At 40.0% G+C, this 17322-nt stretch overlaps 1 protein-coding gene and 1 long non-coding RNA gene across 7 annotated transcripts in view; one reads left to right on the plus strand and one right to left on the minus strand.

Moving 5' to 3' along the window:
* The window catches only part of LPAR1 (lysophosphatidic acid receptor 1), a 68034-nt gene that overhangs the window by 18629 nt on the left and 32083 nt on the right, over positions 1–17322 (minus strand). For 5 of the 6 annotated variants that reach the window (XM_064403467.1, XM_064403469.1, XM_064403471.1 and 2 more), the window contains one exon: positions 12879–13626. In XM_064403467.1, the coding sequence (XP_064259537.1) occupies positions 12879–13626 (748 nt within the window). Of the gene's footprint in view, positions 1–7679; positions 8357–12878; positions 13627–17322 lie in introns of those variants that run through there. The other variant, XM_064403472.1, reaches the window with a different exon arrangement.
* On the plus strand, positions 13173–15893 carry LOC135289675 (uncharacterized). The gene is made up of 2 exons (XR_010352415.1): positions 13173–13312; positions 15769–15893. It is a non-coding gene; the product is annotated as an uncharacterized LOC135289675 (long non-coding RNA).

A 17322-nucleotide genomic window follows, 5' to 3' on the forward strand; every position in this document is an offset into this window, starting at 1 on the left:
GCTAAGATTTTAACAGTACTTGTGGAGAAATCTGAATGTTTATACAGACAAATGCTTCAGCCAGCTCTCTCAGCTCATTTTAAATGCAGGAGATTTTGGAATTTGAGGCACTGTTGTAGGCACTGCATCCTAGAAAATTTATGCATCTCTGGGTGTACATCCCTCCCAATGGTAAATACTCAGACAGGTGCAATTTCCTTATGAATCAAACCTTAATCGACCATTATTTCTGTGCAATCCACTTTTTGAATTACTGATGATCCCTGGACTTGGGAACTGGAAGTATAAGAAAACTACAAAAAAAACCCCAAAAAAACCCACCAAACCAAAAACAAAAAAGGTATCTTTTTGATGAGTTTCCCAGGGCTCTGATGAGAGGTTATAGTCCTGGAAAGTCATATATCCTCTTTAACCAGAGGATGTGTCTCAGCCCTGGTTGGTTTCTCTGAGCTCCTGCGGATGCAGAGGAAGCTAGCCAAGGAAAAACCCCAACCTCTAGACCCCCAAAATCTCAGCAGCAATAGTAAATTGACCTGTGCCTGGCCAGTGGTCAAAGACAGCAGGCTCTTTTGCATCCTGGTGCCCCCCTTTCTTGGATCAGCACAGTCAGGGAAGCTGGGAAGCAAATGGCTCCCTACCTAGCAGGCAAAGTACTCAATACTCCTCCTGCTGAGGTACTTCTCTCCTACAGTCAGAGAGATAAATCAATCAGAGGCCTAAATGGTGAACTGGCAGGGTAAAAATGGAACAGATGGGCCTGCCATTTCACAACCTGGTTCCAATAATTCAGAACAAAAACATTTGTTCTTTCTTCTAAGAGTAAATCTCTGTATACAGGATATTTTTGCCTATGGTAGTGGTTTGCAGGAAGGTGGCTACAATTTCTTTTCTGGAAATAGGCCTGGAATTGATTTTCTATGTCATGCCACAAGCCAGGACAGTCTGGCAGTCCAATCCAGCTCAGAGACATGTGAGATAGGGCACCAGTACTCCAGGACAGGGTGGTCTCTACTGTGAAGGCCCCGGAACATCCTCTGATAGCTCAGGCTCCCACAAATTACTCTGGCAGTGAAGAGGTGCTGCTCCTGCCTGCCAGCCAAACAGGGGAGAGGCAAAGCAAAGAAATAAAGAGAGTGGAGAGATGGGAACAGAGGGAAATGAGAGGCAGGTGGGTGAAGAAAAAAAAATTAAATAAAAGGAAAATCTCATGGGAAACAGCATCAATCAGTACTGTGTTCTCTGGAATGTGCTCAAAAGCCAGTATTTCTGGAGTGCATATGGCTTTATCCACACCTCTCACCCTCCTTGTTGGGGCCAGGCCAGTGTACCTGAATGCCTTCTGCTTTATAACAGGACTACACATAGTGAGTATAGCACTAAGGTATTTGATGGGTGAATTGGCTGAAAGTTCTTCTAAAGAATGCTACATTACTTATTTCAAGCTAAGTACTTTGTTTGCTTACTTAAATTGATCCCTCCTCCCCATAGAGTGAACCAAGCCAAGCTTTTCTGCTGGAAAGACAGAAACCCACACAGCACATTTTGTGCAGAACTCTGGCTAAATAGGCAAGGATCAGATGCAGATCACCCTCAATGAAGGCCCATTTTCAGTCCCCATGGTTTACAGGGGCATTACAGTCTATTAACCAATATGTATTCATTTTACCTTTTCTTTGTGTGTGTGTGACAGCAACAGGAAAGAAGTTAAGCTACAACATACTCTGATATTACTCTCTCCTTGCTGAAGGAGGGTACATACAAAATGCAACTGGAAGGTGAGGTGTGCTCACAAGGCTGAGTATCAGACAGCAAGCAGGCTGCCAGCAATGATCCCTGGGCACCCAGCACACTTATGCCCCCCGAACATGGCATCTATCCATTTTCAATTTTAGTCTACAGAAAAAGTAGCAACCATTCTACAAAATCACAATAGTTTTACACAATATTTTTTTTACTCTCTGTATACTGAGCTTTTGCTTAGAAAATTAATCTATAAATTACTCCTTGTACTTTTCTAGAAAAGTAAAACATGAGCACCTTAAAGCAACTTAAAACGAGGGAAGATGGGAATTATCAATGCCATATGTCAGAACAAGTTCTTTCTAAGGTTATATCAATACCAGAAGATGTGAAACAGTTCCCTTAAAACTGCTTTTAGAAGAACAAGAAAGGTACTGAATCCAGGAGAGCTTGGCAGCTTTTCCTCCTTTTAACAGCTAAATCCCCTCCCGTTTCTTCAGCAGATGACTTCTTTAATGAAGGAAGATATTTCAAAAATCTTAACTGTTCTCACATATCTATGGTTATATTAACAAACTTGTAATCAGATACCAAGTACTTTATTAACACAGAAAGACCCAGGCAGATAGCTCTTACTCAAACACAAAAAAATGCAACAGAATTACTCTCTCACTCCTCTCAAACATGTCTCAACCTTTTTTCTTTATAGTAACCTCATAGGCTTTTAACACCAACATCAAGGAATTAATTACTTCAACCTCTGCAACACACAAGAGGCTACCCCCCTAACAGCAGCATGGCAGATATGTCTGGGGCAGTTTTACAGACCAAGCTCTCACTTTCCCAGTTGAAAAACTTTACATCACCCTACCCACAAACTTCAAAGCACTCATCCCTGTTCCAATTCCTCCTGTTTGCTAGTGGGTTTGGAAATCAAGGATTTTCACTTAGAGCAATTCCCTTTGCTGCTGGTACGTCACTAAGTAGCACAGTGGGATGGAGAGCACCCGAGCATGCAAATTAAACACCTCAGATTTACAAATGATGTTATAGCTTCCAAAGTCTCATGTTCTTCCGTACGAGCTCTGTGCCCTTGCTGTTCTCTAGACATTGATGGGAGAGGATGTGTGTCCAGCAGTGGACCTGTCATGCTACACAAGCAGCCCACATGGACATAATATCAGCATTCCTCCACATAGATACAGGAAAATGAACTACAGAGACATTTTCTTATGCTGAGAAAAGTGCAAGTATGACACAAAGTTTTCCCAAATAAGAACTACAGAAAGGATGGGGATCTTCTGCTGCGATTGCTGCTTCCAGCTTTAAAAAAGGGTATCACATGTGTAAGTGTTTGAGAGAAACTTAAGGTGGACCAGCTGGGGAAAAAAAAAAAAGGGGAAGGAAAAAACCTCTTAAAAATATATTTGAATGAAAAAAAGTAAAAGTAGTCCTTCAATGAGCTCAGTGACAGCATCCCCATGAGTATGAAACATGAAAATAGGAAGCTACTCTGCTGCCACCAGAAGAACTCAGAATCATGTCTTCCTTCCACATTCACGTTCTAAATACCTTTATTTCAAAAAATGCAGAAACTAAGCCTTTTTGATGAAGACTATTTTTATGCTGAGGCTAGAAGGACGGCACCATGGCTGCTGTCTGAAAGCTATCAATCACTGCTGACCATTTCCCACTGCACTGACTGTTTGCTGTGCCTCAAATGTCTCAGCAAGTTTTGCCACCAGCAGTAACTCTGTGATTTGATGTTAAGAGCCATAGTTTCATTGAAACTAAAAAGGTAAAAATAATTTGATATTAAAAATTGGCTTTCTTCTGTTTTCATGGATTATCCCAAAAAAAATAAGCCCAGAATACTTAATCATACTGCTCATGTGCAATGAAGCAATGTAGAAGGAGGACCACTGCTTCTCTTGCACAAAACAGTCTGTTGTTGTCAATGCTTTCTTTCCACTGGTGGAAACAAACAAGAGTTCAGTGCCTCATTGAATGCAGTTTTACAATGAGACCAGTTAACAGCTTGCATTTTTGTTCACTTAATTTCTGAAGCTGAGGTCCAGCTGTAAATTTGACTTAGCACTTGGGTGGTGTTTGCTGAAACACAGAAAAGAAAAATGGTATCACAAAGGTGAAAACAGAAGCCAGTGGGTGGACATGGACCTTACCCCATACCTCCAGACTGCAAATGCTTTCCTTTAGGAATTGCCAAAGTTGTATCAGTTTTAGCTGAGGCGGCAAGTAATATAATCTGGAAAGTCAGCGAAAAAAATAAGCAAAACATTTAGAAGCAAATTCTCCATGCAACTATGTGCTTTCTAGAGGACAAAAATGTTATGTTGTGAGTAGCCATTTTTAAAAAGCACTATTGTGCCTCTTCTAAAGAAAGGATGGGTTCCCATCTTCTCTTCAAAAAATTCAAAATCTAAAATTCTCAGATTTTGAGAGATCAGCAGGACTTGGTCATATGCTGGCATTTCACTGTAAGCCTTCTTGCACATGCTGATTTTCAAAATTTCTTCTTGGTAACAATTTCTCCCCTGGGTATTCAGCAAAGTTTACCAAGGCCTCTATTTTAGGGAAAATGTCCCACAAAACATGCCCATCTGCATTGTTTTGGAGAAGCCCAGGTTGATAATTACTTACTTGTGGATGTAGCACTACTAAGTGGAGTCTGATCTCAGAGCAAGATAGGTTGCCAGTTAATTTTGATTTGGTGTGGATTTTCAGTAACTGAATATCACTCCTTAGTCAGCATTTTATTTTACCTGGATCCAAGTGAAAATCTTGGATTCTACTTTTCAAGATCAAGATGTGTTTTCCAAATCCTGTTATTAAATTAAAGGAAAATAAAAATAAATTCCCAGGGCCTGTTGAGAAATATACCTACTTTTGCCATTGCAATTAATTTTTAGAAGCTTCTTGGAAAAGGTCAAAACCTATGCAAGCAAGAAGAATTAGCTTTTTCTTTATAATTTTTTAAAAATCAAAACGTGACATGTAAGAACTACTTAAGGTTTACCCCTTTCTGGTCATTCCTGGGTCTGGAAAAATGAAGAGAACTTTCATCTGCCCTTTAAATTTATTTTTTCCCTGAAAAGGTAATAAATTATACTGAAGTCAGGGGAAAGACTTTTATTAAACAAGGCCTCATTTTCATCATACTTAAAGGAATGTATTTACTAGAGACATTTTTCCCTCTCAAGAATAAAATAAAATAAAACCACATTCCTGTCTTGGGAAATGATGGAAGGTCCTCAAAGTGCATTTTCAAAGGATTCTGAATGAAAACAAATAATTCTGATTCTTAACTGAAGGGGAAAAGAAGAAGAAAACTTCTAAATGGATTCCCCAGTGAGAAGCATTGAATGCTGTAGGGATACCTGGAATACTTTAGAGAAAAGACAGTTACCTGGGATGTATCAGCATTAACTGTGGATACAATAACATTAACTGAGTGAGTGAAAAAATTAAGCAAAATATTTAGAATGAGACGTTCTGCAAATCCAGCCATAGTCTGGGTTCAGAGAGAGTTGCCTACATACAAGGCATCAGTAATTTCTGCTTCATCAAGTGGAGCCTGCATGGGCTTGTTTTGGAAATGAAAGCTACTTATGGAGTTTATCACACAAACAAACTGACCACACTCTAATTTCCAGATCCTGTGCTTCCTTATTATTTTTCCTTTCAGCATTCTCACCAGCCAACCAGGAACAGGAAGAGATTTGGTTTGGGACTACTAGAAAAAATTCAAGAAGTTCCACCAGAATTCATTTGCCGGACTATAGATGACAATAAAAGTGATTAGTGACTGAGACTTTGAGACAGAGCACACATAGTACTGCTTCTACCAGCAGCATGAAATATATCAAGCAATCAAGAAAAATCCTACAAAGGGTGCTAAATTTAAAACACACTACAACCACTGCATGATTACATACATACTGTACATAGATCCTTGGCAAGTTTTCATGCCTCCAGTATTTTAACTGGAAAAAGAAAACCTGACTGATTTTCATAAATTCTTTGTGAAAATTTGTCTTCCTGTTAGAAAACAGTGCTAGACCTGTCTAATATAGTAATCAAGCTGTATTTATCAAGAAAATAGAATACAGATATTTACATTTACACACATAAAAATATTATTACACTTGTTATGAATCACTGACTAAAAGTTAAAGTTCTTGTTATTAAATCAGAATGATTTCACAATTAAACCTTTTAACAAATATATGCAATAACACAAAAACTTTTATTCCCCTTCATCTACTGCTAAGCTGTAAGTACACAGTTACTTAAATCAATACCAAAATGTCATTAAGATGCACAGGGGAAATAGAAAAATACAACAACAAACCCAAAAGATAATACATAATTCACAATAAGTGGAAATGGCAAGGCCTGGAAACCACTGACTGCCTAAACTGCATGCTTTTTCCCACAAGGAGGCTTTTTAGCAGAAATCAGAACTACTCAAGGCTGAGAGAGGGAGAAGAAGGAGAAGAGGGAGAAGAGGGAGAAGAGGGGGAAATCCAAGTCATCCAAAATCCAGTAGGATAGATAAGGTGTGCTATAAATAATAATTTTAATCAATATTTCACTTTTTCGTGCAAATATTTGATGTGTCCAGCAGTGGACCTGTCATGGTCAAATATTTGATGATACAGCTTGGATACTGATGCACACTGAATCTCTGAAAGCATTTGTTACAAACATTTGCTCTCCATATTATGAAACAGATTTTATCCTTTAAACTTATGAGCTCTCCATTTAGGCTACAGTCATCAGCAACAATTTCCCAGTTTACTTGACTGTAGGGTTAAATTCACAGTTTATGCACATTTAAAATGCACTGATCTAAAAACACTGGGACTGCACATAACTGCAATCCGTGCGCTAGAACAGAAAGTCATTGATGCTCAGACATGTATTGCCTGCACCAACTACAAAGTTTATTGCCCTGTCAGGATTAAATTAATACACAAGTGATATTTCTATGACCTGGGGGTCAGGCAGGGTTGGTGACTCTGAACTGGCCCCCTGTGCAGACCACAGGGTAACACAGTATTTACGGCTTCACACTGCACCACTTCCAGACAAGAAGCTGTGAAAAATGCTGCTCTTATCTGAACTCCAGCATGATGTTGCTGCCCAGCACAACTCTCTATGGAAAATGTAATAATTACAAGGAAAAACACCTGATTGGATGCTGCTCTTCTCCCCATGAGGCCAGTGCTACCTGGTGGAAGGACATCTCCAAGCTAAGACAACATTCTCAATTTCAGTCATGTTAGGAAAAATACTCCTGAAAAGCTCATCCCTCCCAACAGCAGCAGGACTCCTCAAGGAGGAGGTAAATAGGTGAAGTTTTCTTCTTACAGTAACTGGGCTCAGAGTTAAACCCTAGCTTCTCCAAAAGATCATCTTATAAGCTGCACTGTGCTAAGAGGGCTGACGCTTCCTTTGGCCCACGGGAATAATGTTCCATGAGTAGGGAAGCTCTGTCAAAGTTTGAGCGATACCATAACCAAGCTTTGTCTAGACATGATCATCTCCATCTCAGTCCAGGATCATAGCCTTGGTAGCTGACAAAATGTATTTCTTACTGTTTAAGCCTTAAGACCAACAAAGATAAACCATTCCAGTTAATTATTTGACGCTGCATGAGGGATAGAGAAATAAAGACATGCCTCTGTCAAGACACCACGTGCTGTCAGTCAGGTTGCAGCATTATTTCATAGTCTTTCTATATTCTACTGATAATCAAGTGCTTTTACTGCATGAGAAGAAAAACGGAGTGAAGATGCAGACTGCATGTCTAAACAACCATTCAGAAAAATTAAAGTTACCAATAATGTACTTTATTTGCTTCAACGGTGTAGCTACAGCATATGTGAACACTCACGTGCATTAACAGTTTTTTGCTGTTTTCCAACCCCATTTGGAAGCTAGATGTGAAAGAAAAGCTACAAAAGTTCAAAAATAAGTCTCATGCAATTCATAACTGCTGCAGAGAGGGCAGGAAAAAAGCCGCTGCTGAGCAATTCTACCTTCCAGATGTTTATACTGAACTTCCAGATGTTTTTCTTACATTTATTTCTTCATTATAATAAGTAAAGGATTGTCTTCAAACACTGTAAGAGTCCTTTAAATCAAAATTTATACAAACTCAGAGTTTATACAAAAAGAACCTTTTTATCTGTGCCCACATTAGTGTCCCAATATTACAGAGTAAACCACATTCCTTGCAAACAAAATGGATTATTCTACAGGCAGGAAAGTCCTAAGTGTCTTTTTACTTCCAGGAACATAAAGGGTAAACAATTCTGAATTCATTGTTTGGTCTCCCTACATCCTGAGGGCTAGCTGTGGTTCTTGGCTCAACAGGCATGCCTAATTTTGGCCAAACAACTTTGAGAACTCACCCAACATAGAAGGCTAATCATCAGGATTAGTCAAATACAAATAAGAAGGGTTGTTGATATCGTGCTTATTTGAAATTCAGTTATAAACCCTCAGTATCACAATCTCACAGTCTAAATTCTAAATAGAGAGTAATGCCCAAAGATGCATGTGGAGGTATATGGCAGAGTTATCCACACTGTAAAAACAAGAGGTGAAAACTAGGATAAATATTTAATCAGCATTTAGGCAGGAGAAATACAGGCTAACTTTTCAACAGAAACATTCTAAGGCAGTACTTCTCTAGAAATGCAGGTATACACCTGAAAATACCTGAAAGACCCTAGCCTTTCATGACTGATTCCAGGCCAAGGAAATCCAGGCCAGAGCTAGTTTATCCAGGCCTCTGAAATTCTTAATTTGTTGCTTTCACTACTTCTTAAAACAATAGTTAGATATTGTCATCCATTTTTGGGCCAAACCTATGACTGGCCCAGACAAATGCTTTCAGAGTCTAACTATGATCCCCAGCAGAAAAACAGTTTAGCTTTGTTTTTAAATGTAACATGAGAAAAAGTGGAGAACAGAAGAGGGGATGCAGTTTCAGCTGATGCATCTGCTCAGTTTCTGCCTGTTCCTTGATTGCTCATTTAAAGGGAACACATGGTGGTGTTCACTGAGCAAAGTGTCACTGAGCTGCAAGCCAAACCAGACATGTTTTTATGACTATGTGCTGTACACAGATCAGTTCTTCCTTAGTTCCAATGCAAAGGAAAGGCATGGTTTAGAGAGAGAGCTTTATGTTCCTTGTTACTTTTGAAAGATTTCAAAAGCAGCCTTGTTAAAAGAAAAAAGAGCTCAGCTATGAAATCACTTCCTTCTGTTTAAACTATTTTACTCAAGGAAAAAAACAAGAGGGCATGAAAAAAAAATAAAAATCTGTTCTCTGCTTTTGACTTGTTCCTAGGATTCAGCATCCCACCCGCTCTGTGGGATGACGCAGTGTGCCAGATCCCAACCGCTCCAGTCAGTGCGTCAAGCAGCCATAGCCCTCCCCACACAATCACCCTCTTGTCAGAGACAGCTGGCACCCTCCCTGCACATGCTGACAGCATCACCGCCTGGAGGACTGCACCCCTTTGGGGCAGCTCTTCTCCTCTTGGAGCAAGGCAGCAAGGCATGGGGAGGGCAGGCCGTGTTAGGCAGCTAACAAACAAGAAGCTCTTGTGTTATTCCCTCCCCCTCCTGCCCCCAAACACAGCGAGAATACAGACAGGGGAAAAGATGCTCTTCTGCCTGCAGCAAGAGCAACATGGCTTTGCCTGGGAGTACAGCCAGCAGGACAACTCCAGGACACCCGTTTATGGAAGTTTAAAAGTCAAATGAACAGTTCACTGCTGCCCAATTCACAATGGGGTTACTTACGGCTGAGCAGCATTTTAACAAAGATTCTAAAATGAGGAATGGTTTGCCCCCCTCTGCCAATGCTCACAGGTTTACCCAGAGCCCCAGTTCTGTTTTCCTTTCAATCCCAGTCACCCTCCCTCTCCTCTAAAATGAATTGTCTTCTCCTGTGTAAAGCAGGCTGACACAAACCAACTCCCTTCCCCACTCAACTGTGGGGAAGGAGAGAAGGGAGAGTCATCTTCAGAATAAACTACTCTCCTTCACAGCTTCACTTCCTGCAAAAAGTCGGTTTCTGCCTCAAACCAATGTATTGAGCAATGTATTATTACCCTGATCTGCACCATTAAGAAAGGCAGGGGTTCTTCTCCTCCATGTTTTTGAGGTTCACTGATGCAGAAAAAGCCAGATAACATGAGATAAATGATCAGCAAATTGCTCCATGCAGATTGACACACTCACCTTTTCTGCCCTTCCCTAAGCTCCAGTAGATAAACTTGAAGCACTACCTTTTCAAGAAGGCACACAGGAAGTATGACCCTTGAAATTAAATCTTCTGCTTAAGAAAACTTTAAGCCAGACTTACAATTAGACTGCAAACAGTGATAGTGCACCACCACACCTGCCTGATCAACATGCTGACCACACTCTTTGCTTGAGAGATACCTGCTGATATCCAAGATATCAGTTGCCCAGAAGTGCTTTGAAATGATGCTTAGCTTTTCTTCTTTAGAACCACAAAACAATGCTCCCCTGAAGTGCAAATTCAGCAATATGGGATGAAACTCCCCAGATGATGGCAACTAATGAAAATTTCTCATGGTGTACATAGCAGTCTGGTAACATCTTGATGTACAAATATTTAACTCCCTCAAAGTCTCTGCACTTACCCCAAAGCCTAATTCTTGACTTCAGTCTATTCTTTATTTATTTATATCTTGAATTAAAAGAATTTACACAACAAACCCACAGCTGTTTCCCAACCATCTTGATCTTGCAACTGTGCATCCCAGGTGGTAAGGAGGTGAAAGCACTGCTGCTTCTTTACGCTACAGGCCTATGAGTGACCTCTGCGAGCTTTCCTCTAGAAACCAAATTGCTTAGAAAAAAACCCAAACTGAACCAAAACCCAAACCCTTTGCAAAATAATACCAAGACGGGAGCTGCAAAAATGATAAAGAGTGTCACAACCTATGAGCGCTTTTGTTTCCTTTGAACAGATTTAATAAAATAATAAGTTATTGTTTTCTGTAAATGGTATTTTATGCAGATTAGAAGAGATACTTAAGTACAATGTGTGCAAAACACCGAATGAAGTGCAGCAGTAACAAGAAATAAAATCCTTTCTGAATTTTGAAGAAAGCTTCAACATGTGCCACTTGCAGTCCTGAAAAATCTCACCTTTATGGGGAATCAGAGGTATTACTGAACTACATCTGCAGCTAAACTGAATTCATCCTCAGTTTAGCTAATGCCCCTCAACCCCTGGAGTTGTTTCACTCTTTCTAGAATGATACCTGAAAAGAAAATGCTTACTGGGGAGAAAAAAGGGTCACTTTACATTCTTTGTACACCACGACTGTTGTGGCCACAGTGAGTGGCCTGTATATCTTCCCTACGACCTCTTCTCACAGGAGACTGATCCTTCTTGCTGCATACACATACCTCTAGAACCATACATGCTTGGGATTAGCTGACATTTGCTATTTATTCAGTGACTGTTTATTGCTACAACTCCACATTGAATTAGTAGAAGTGCCTACTATTTTTCATCCACTTTTTTTAGTAGCTGTTTTTGGGGTTTTTTGCCCTTTTTTTTTTTTTTTGTTTTTTTAAAGTCTGAGCCAGTCTTTCACCTCATTGGAAATACTGTATGAACAATAATGTCTTCAGGAAGGAAAACAGAGAACCATTTCCTAAAAGAGGACTGCAAAACCCAAATTTTCTTGGAATTCTTAACCTCATCTTGCCTTCTGCCATGATAATCATGGAGATGGGAAAGGACAGATTTTTGAAGCACCAGGAGGTCAGGAGAGGTTTCACCAATCACTAGAGTATCCATTGGAAATCTCATACAAGTTCTTTCCCTGAAGAGAAGAGTAGGACATGGAGGAATGTATCTTATCAATGGTTTAACAGGTTAGTTAACTGCACAATTCATATTCTGGTCAAAAAGCAAATCACTAGGTCAGAGTACAACATGTAAATTCTTAAACTAAAAAGTGAGTTGACACAGTAACTCACACCAAATCTCTGCTACCATTCTGGTATGTTTGTGATTAAAGCTCAAGTCACAGCATAAACCTATGGGAACCATAATGTCAAGGAGAGAAATGGGGCTAAGTTTTGGGCTTTGTGGACTGCATAACAATTGCATTTATGAACTGTTAGGGCAACTATCTGATGCAACAGGGTAGTGGGATACCTGGAGACCCGTGTACTGTACTGGAAGACCTAATAGGTGAGAACACATATTGGGACAAGGAGACAACCTGTACCATGCTTGCTGCCTTCAGCTCACTATCATCTGCAGGAACAAAGAACAGAAAAACAGCAAAGAAGATCAACGGAACCTTTAGGCTGTGCTTCTGCATAAGGAAACTGGGAACCCCAGACAAAACCCAAGTAAAACTATTCACAAAATTATAATAACCTCCTGAATCCAAAATGTGCTGTGGAATTTCCTTCATGCCAAGCACTGAAGCCTACGCACCTCCTGAGCAGTGTGCTGAAGCACACCAGTATCTCACATGCTACTTTCCTGTATTAGCAAATGCACCAAACACTATAGGACTGGGTACATGCAGTCCTGCTTAACACACGATCTTTTTGTGAATAGCCTGACTGTAGCTCCTGACTGTTCTCCATATAATGGAATTTCACATGAATACACACAACACCTTTCAGGTGACAAAAAGGAGACAACAGGTACTTCAGTGGAACACTGAGCCTTCTCTGTACTATTTTAAGTTTGAATCCATTTGACATCTTCAAAGGCAAAAGGACAAACATTATATAACAGGTTTCTACAAAAGATTTTAAACATGTGTTGCTGCAAAAAAACGCCACATTACATCTGGATTTTCACTGGTTTCATGTTACAGGGCTAAGAGACCAAGTCACATCAACTTCCATAAATAAGCTTGACAGTCCCAGTGGTCTACTCAGAGCACCCAGTGGTGAACTCTGGGTGCTCTTATTGTCTGCATCTCCTCCAGTGTCTTCCACATTCTGCTGACCCCCAGGAGCTGACCACGCATTACTGAAATCACCTGATAAGAAACAGAGCAGGAAGGGTGGGCAAAGTAAGCACTTACCAAGCACAATGACCACAGTCTTCAGGAGGCTCATCATGGTGTCCCGATTCCTGCGGGGTCCAGAACTGTGCCTGGACATTCTCATAGTCCTTTGGCGAACGTACCCAAAGATGTGAGCATACAGGACCACCATGACCACAAAAGTGACCAGGTTGAAAATAGCCCAGAAGACCAGGTAGGAGTCACTATACAGCGGTGCCATGTTGGAGCAGTGGGTGATATCACAAATACAGTTCCATCCGACACTTGGTATGGCACCCATGACGATGGCCATAGTCCAGATAACAACAATGACAACGACCACTCGGCGGTTGCTCATCCGAGTGTGCAGCTGCATTCGAAAAACCGTAATGTGCCGCTCAATAGCAATGGCCAACAAATTGGCTACAGAGGCTGTCAGACTGGTATCAATGAGACCCTGACGGAGAAGCCAGGTGCTTACAGTCAGTCTTCTAGTGTTGGGTCCTGTGTTGAACATTAAGTAAAAGTAGGCCAGCCCTGCAAAAAAGTCTGCAGCAGCTAAGTTTGCCATTAAGTAATAAATAGGAAAGTGGAATCGGCGATTCACATAAATAGCCACCATAACCAAGAGGTTGGCCAGCATTATGAAGATGCAGACGGTAATCCCCAGTCCCATTACAAGCTTGCTGACAGTGTTCCATTCAGTGGCTAGATATTTTCCACTTCGGTTATAAAAGAAGGCAATGGTTTCATTGTAGTAGCACTGTGGTTCACTCATGGCTGTAGACTGAAAGAAGAGAGAAAAAAAAAGATTGAGAAAAAAAACCCAGAATGACATCAGAACTGAAAACATATGATTGCCTTCATGGCTAAGACATACACAAAGAGTGGGAAGGGGGACAGGAAAGGAACACACTTCAGAACAAATTTATTGTTTCAGACCAAATGGCATTCCACAACTCACAAACAATTGCTCTGGGGAATCTAGTAACGGCAACCAGATTAGAAACCACCAGAAATGGCTCCATCTGCTCTGGGAGCCAGCATGATTTCTGATGTTGTTGTAAATTGCATAGAAAACAAGCTTTTGGCCAAACAGATCTGCTGAGAGATTCAGTTAAAGGCATGCAATTCATAATTAAGAAAAATTAACTCTGCTAGACACGTTATTTATGTTATCAGTGCACAGAACTGTTTGACTGTAGCGGAAGAATAGTTCATCAAAGAGGAGGAAAAGTGTGTTACATTTCCAAGTAGGTTTTAACTCATTCCATTTTCTGTCATGGGTATTCCTTCTTGTCCTGTCTTAAAATGTGGGAAGACCACCCTAAATAAAGATTGTCAGTATGTTCTGAGACCGTGAAGCACAAGGGATAACGTATGTCCATAAAAAGTTCATGCCTTTATGAACAATAAAGAAAGCATGACATAGCATTTCCATGAGCACCAGCCACATTTCTAGAAATGGTTTGAAATACACAATGCTTTTAAATATAACTCATCAGAACTGACTTATTCCAGTTTGAAATAGGAGTGAGCCAAGAAATAAGCCAAATATTGCTTTTCTTAACTAGTGTTAAAAGCATCCAACCTTATTTCCTGCATTAACTATTGTTGTGGCTATGCCAGAGAACACATGATTAATTTTTTTTTTGCAGAGTACTCCGCTGAGAACAGCTAGGGGGGCAACAAACCAGCCCATATTCTACTAAACTGTGGAAGTTTTGGATACAACTGTTGGCTTATAAGAAAATGCCTAATGAGTTTCCTTTTTAAGTTCCATGCAATTACTTAAGGTGCAATTCCCAAAAGGCAAACCTTAAGAAAATAAACCCCTCTGAATAACATCCTGGTTCTTTGTTTAGCATGGGTAAACAACAAAGATGTAAAAATCATAATTTAAAAAAAAAATCAAACCAATAAACACATGTCAAAAAGTCTCTTTCTATATAAGATCTGCCTTTGCCTCTCTGTTTTTATTGCTCTGGAACTCTATCGACTAAACGTGAATTTTTACAAAAAGAGGACCAGTTTTAGCAATGCAGGTAAGAAGCCCAATCAAGAAATAGATCAAAAACACTAAAAGGTGGTAATTTCTTCCCATTAAAACATACAAAGTTAACCATAGATTTTGGACAGCTCCAGTTACTCTGCAGGAAGCGCTACAGCTAACCTAACCTTCTTGTGGAAAACAAAAACATACAGAATTGGGAAACAGAATTCATAACTTGACTCAAGTGAAAATAGTACCTGATAAAGATCTCCTTAGAATTACTCAAAACTGTTTCTGTTTCTTTTCATTTCTACATTTGTCAATGCAATTAAGCCAATTCCAATAAAGCAGTATACAAAACTTTCCACCTATATCCCAAATGGACTACATGGCATTTAAATTTATGTTAAAGAAAAACATCTTTTAAGAAAGATTTTACCTCCAGCCTAAACATTGACCAGAAACATTTGCAGTCCCAGGATAATAAAAAAGCTAGAATAAATAGTATTTCTCAGCCCAGTGAGTATAATACTTTTATTGCTCCTCTAGGATACATCAACCCTTGGGTTTGAAGCCTTTTAGCCTTAATTATTTAAGAAATTTTGAAAGTTCTCATGTAGGATCAGTTGCATATAAAAAAATTATTATCAAGGATGTTTAACAAAAGGAGACCTAGCTTCAAGACATCTGGCTTTAATTCTTTGGTTAAAGACCTTGTGGTAATAACAGGTCAAGTATAAGAACCCTTGAGGGAGAGAGGAAGTCATATGCATGAATTAGTGGCCCTTATAAAAGCTTGCCAACATCTGCATTAATTATGTAATGCACAGGATTTTTAGTCTCTGTAGGAATATCTGGATGCAGGACCTAGTGCATACTTGTGATCTTGAATAAATTCTCTTTGCCTGTGTATTTCTCACTGTTTTTTTCTTTCAGATGTCTGCTGCCCACATGTAACGAATGATTCCTGCTCCACTGTTGCTTCTATGGAAAGAGGCCTGCTACACCTGAAAAAACATATATTTTTAATTGAGAAATTTAAAATGTGGCTGGTATTATGCTTTTACTTTCTTTTTCCTTCTTTTTTCCTTTGTAGTTTTGTTTTGCATGTAGGCTTAAAATGTGAATTATTCCATGACTGTGCAATGCTCTCCCCAAACTTTTAATTTGAAATCTGAAACAAAACATGACAAAAAATATGACTTAATCATGAAATGCCAAGGCAAGGTGGAATGTACATACACACATACGGGTATGTAAAATGCTACAGAGCCAGACTTGTTCAATTTAAAACTATGACAGCACTTGAGCAATCTCAGAGAAGTTAGCATGAGGTTCACTTGCTACTTCTCTTGTTCTGAAGGCAGAAAACCAAAATGTTATGTTCATGTAAGGAATTTTGGAGAAGTTTTGTTTCTAAGGCATTCTAATCTAAAACCTGGGACCTCCTGTAAAAGTAATCTTTTCATGCCCTGCGTGCCCCACGCCCCCTCCCAAGGGAAAGAAGAGAAGAAGATGAGACAGTTTGCTGGCAAAAATTCCAACAGGGGACTTCCAGATGATCAGCTTTCTCAGATGCCACTTAAAGGAAGGTTTTGACCTCCCAGGTCACAAACATAAAAATCCCAAGGCATCACTTTTAGCTGTGATGCTGACTGGAAAGGCTCAAGTAGGAGAGAAATGCACTCTATCTCTCAGTACTCAAAGTGTTAACATACCACAAAGGCATATGCAAGCAAGCAGACCCCATCCCCTCTCCTGCCCCTGCAGGAAAAGGGGCAGGGACGTTTACATTTTAATTTCCTGAAGTTTCACTCAGTGTGTTTCACTGCCTGTGTAAGCCAGATGTGTGGTGCCCAGAGATTTACCTCATCCATTCAGTGTATCTCAACAGAAGTTTAAAACAAACTGAGCTGCAAATTGCCCATGTTAACTAAACCTCTAGGACAAATCTGTGTGGAAGAACTAAACATTGAGCTGTAAACCAACAAGACAGATAAAGAAAAATGGAGTAAAAGCAGATTAAAAGCAAAGTCTCCTCTTGCCACATGAAGGTGACCCAATACACATTTGTCCCAAATCAATGAAGAAGAAAATCACAAGTACATGGAATTCAATCTCTTAATCCCATGAGACATAGTTATAACTATGGCCCAGCGCACACAAACCAGGAAATTTGGCTCCAGGACTTAATAAATAAAACTCACTCTTCAGCAATTAGTCATTCAATTCACCTTGACGCTGGCCTTTTCAGACACTATTTGCCTGGTTGTCTCCTTTCCTCTGGTTATATGGGATCACACCACACTGTTGCCAGTGGGAGCACTGGGAAGAAGAGCCCATGTAATCTTTCCCATGTTTTGTGCCTGATTCATCTTGCTTCTGCGCCACCTCTGCAACACACCCTGAAGAACAGGATGAGGATTTAGATCCACAGCAGCTTGACCACTGGATGTCCTTGGGAGAGCAACGCATTACTACCTCCCCCTC

The sequence above is a fragment of the Passer domesticus genome, chromosome Z (genome assembly GCF_036417665.1).
Source record: "Passer domesticus isolate bPasDom1 chromosome Z, bPasDom1.hap1, whole genome shotgun sequence".
Taxonomy (NCBI): Eukaryota; Metazoa; Chordata; class Aves; order Passeriformes; family Passeridae; genus Passer; species Passer domesticus.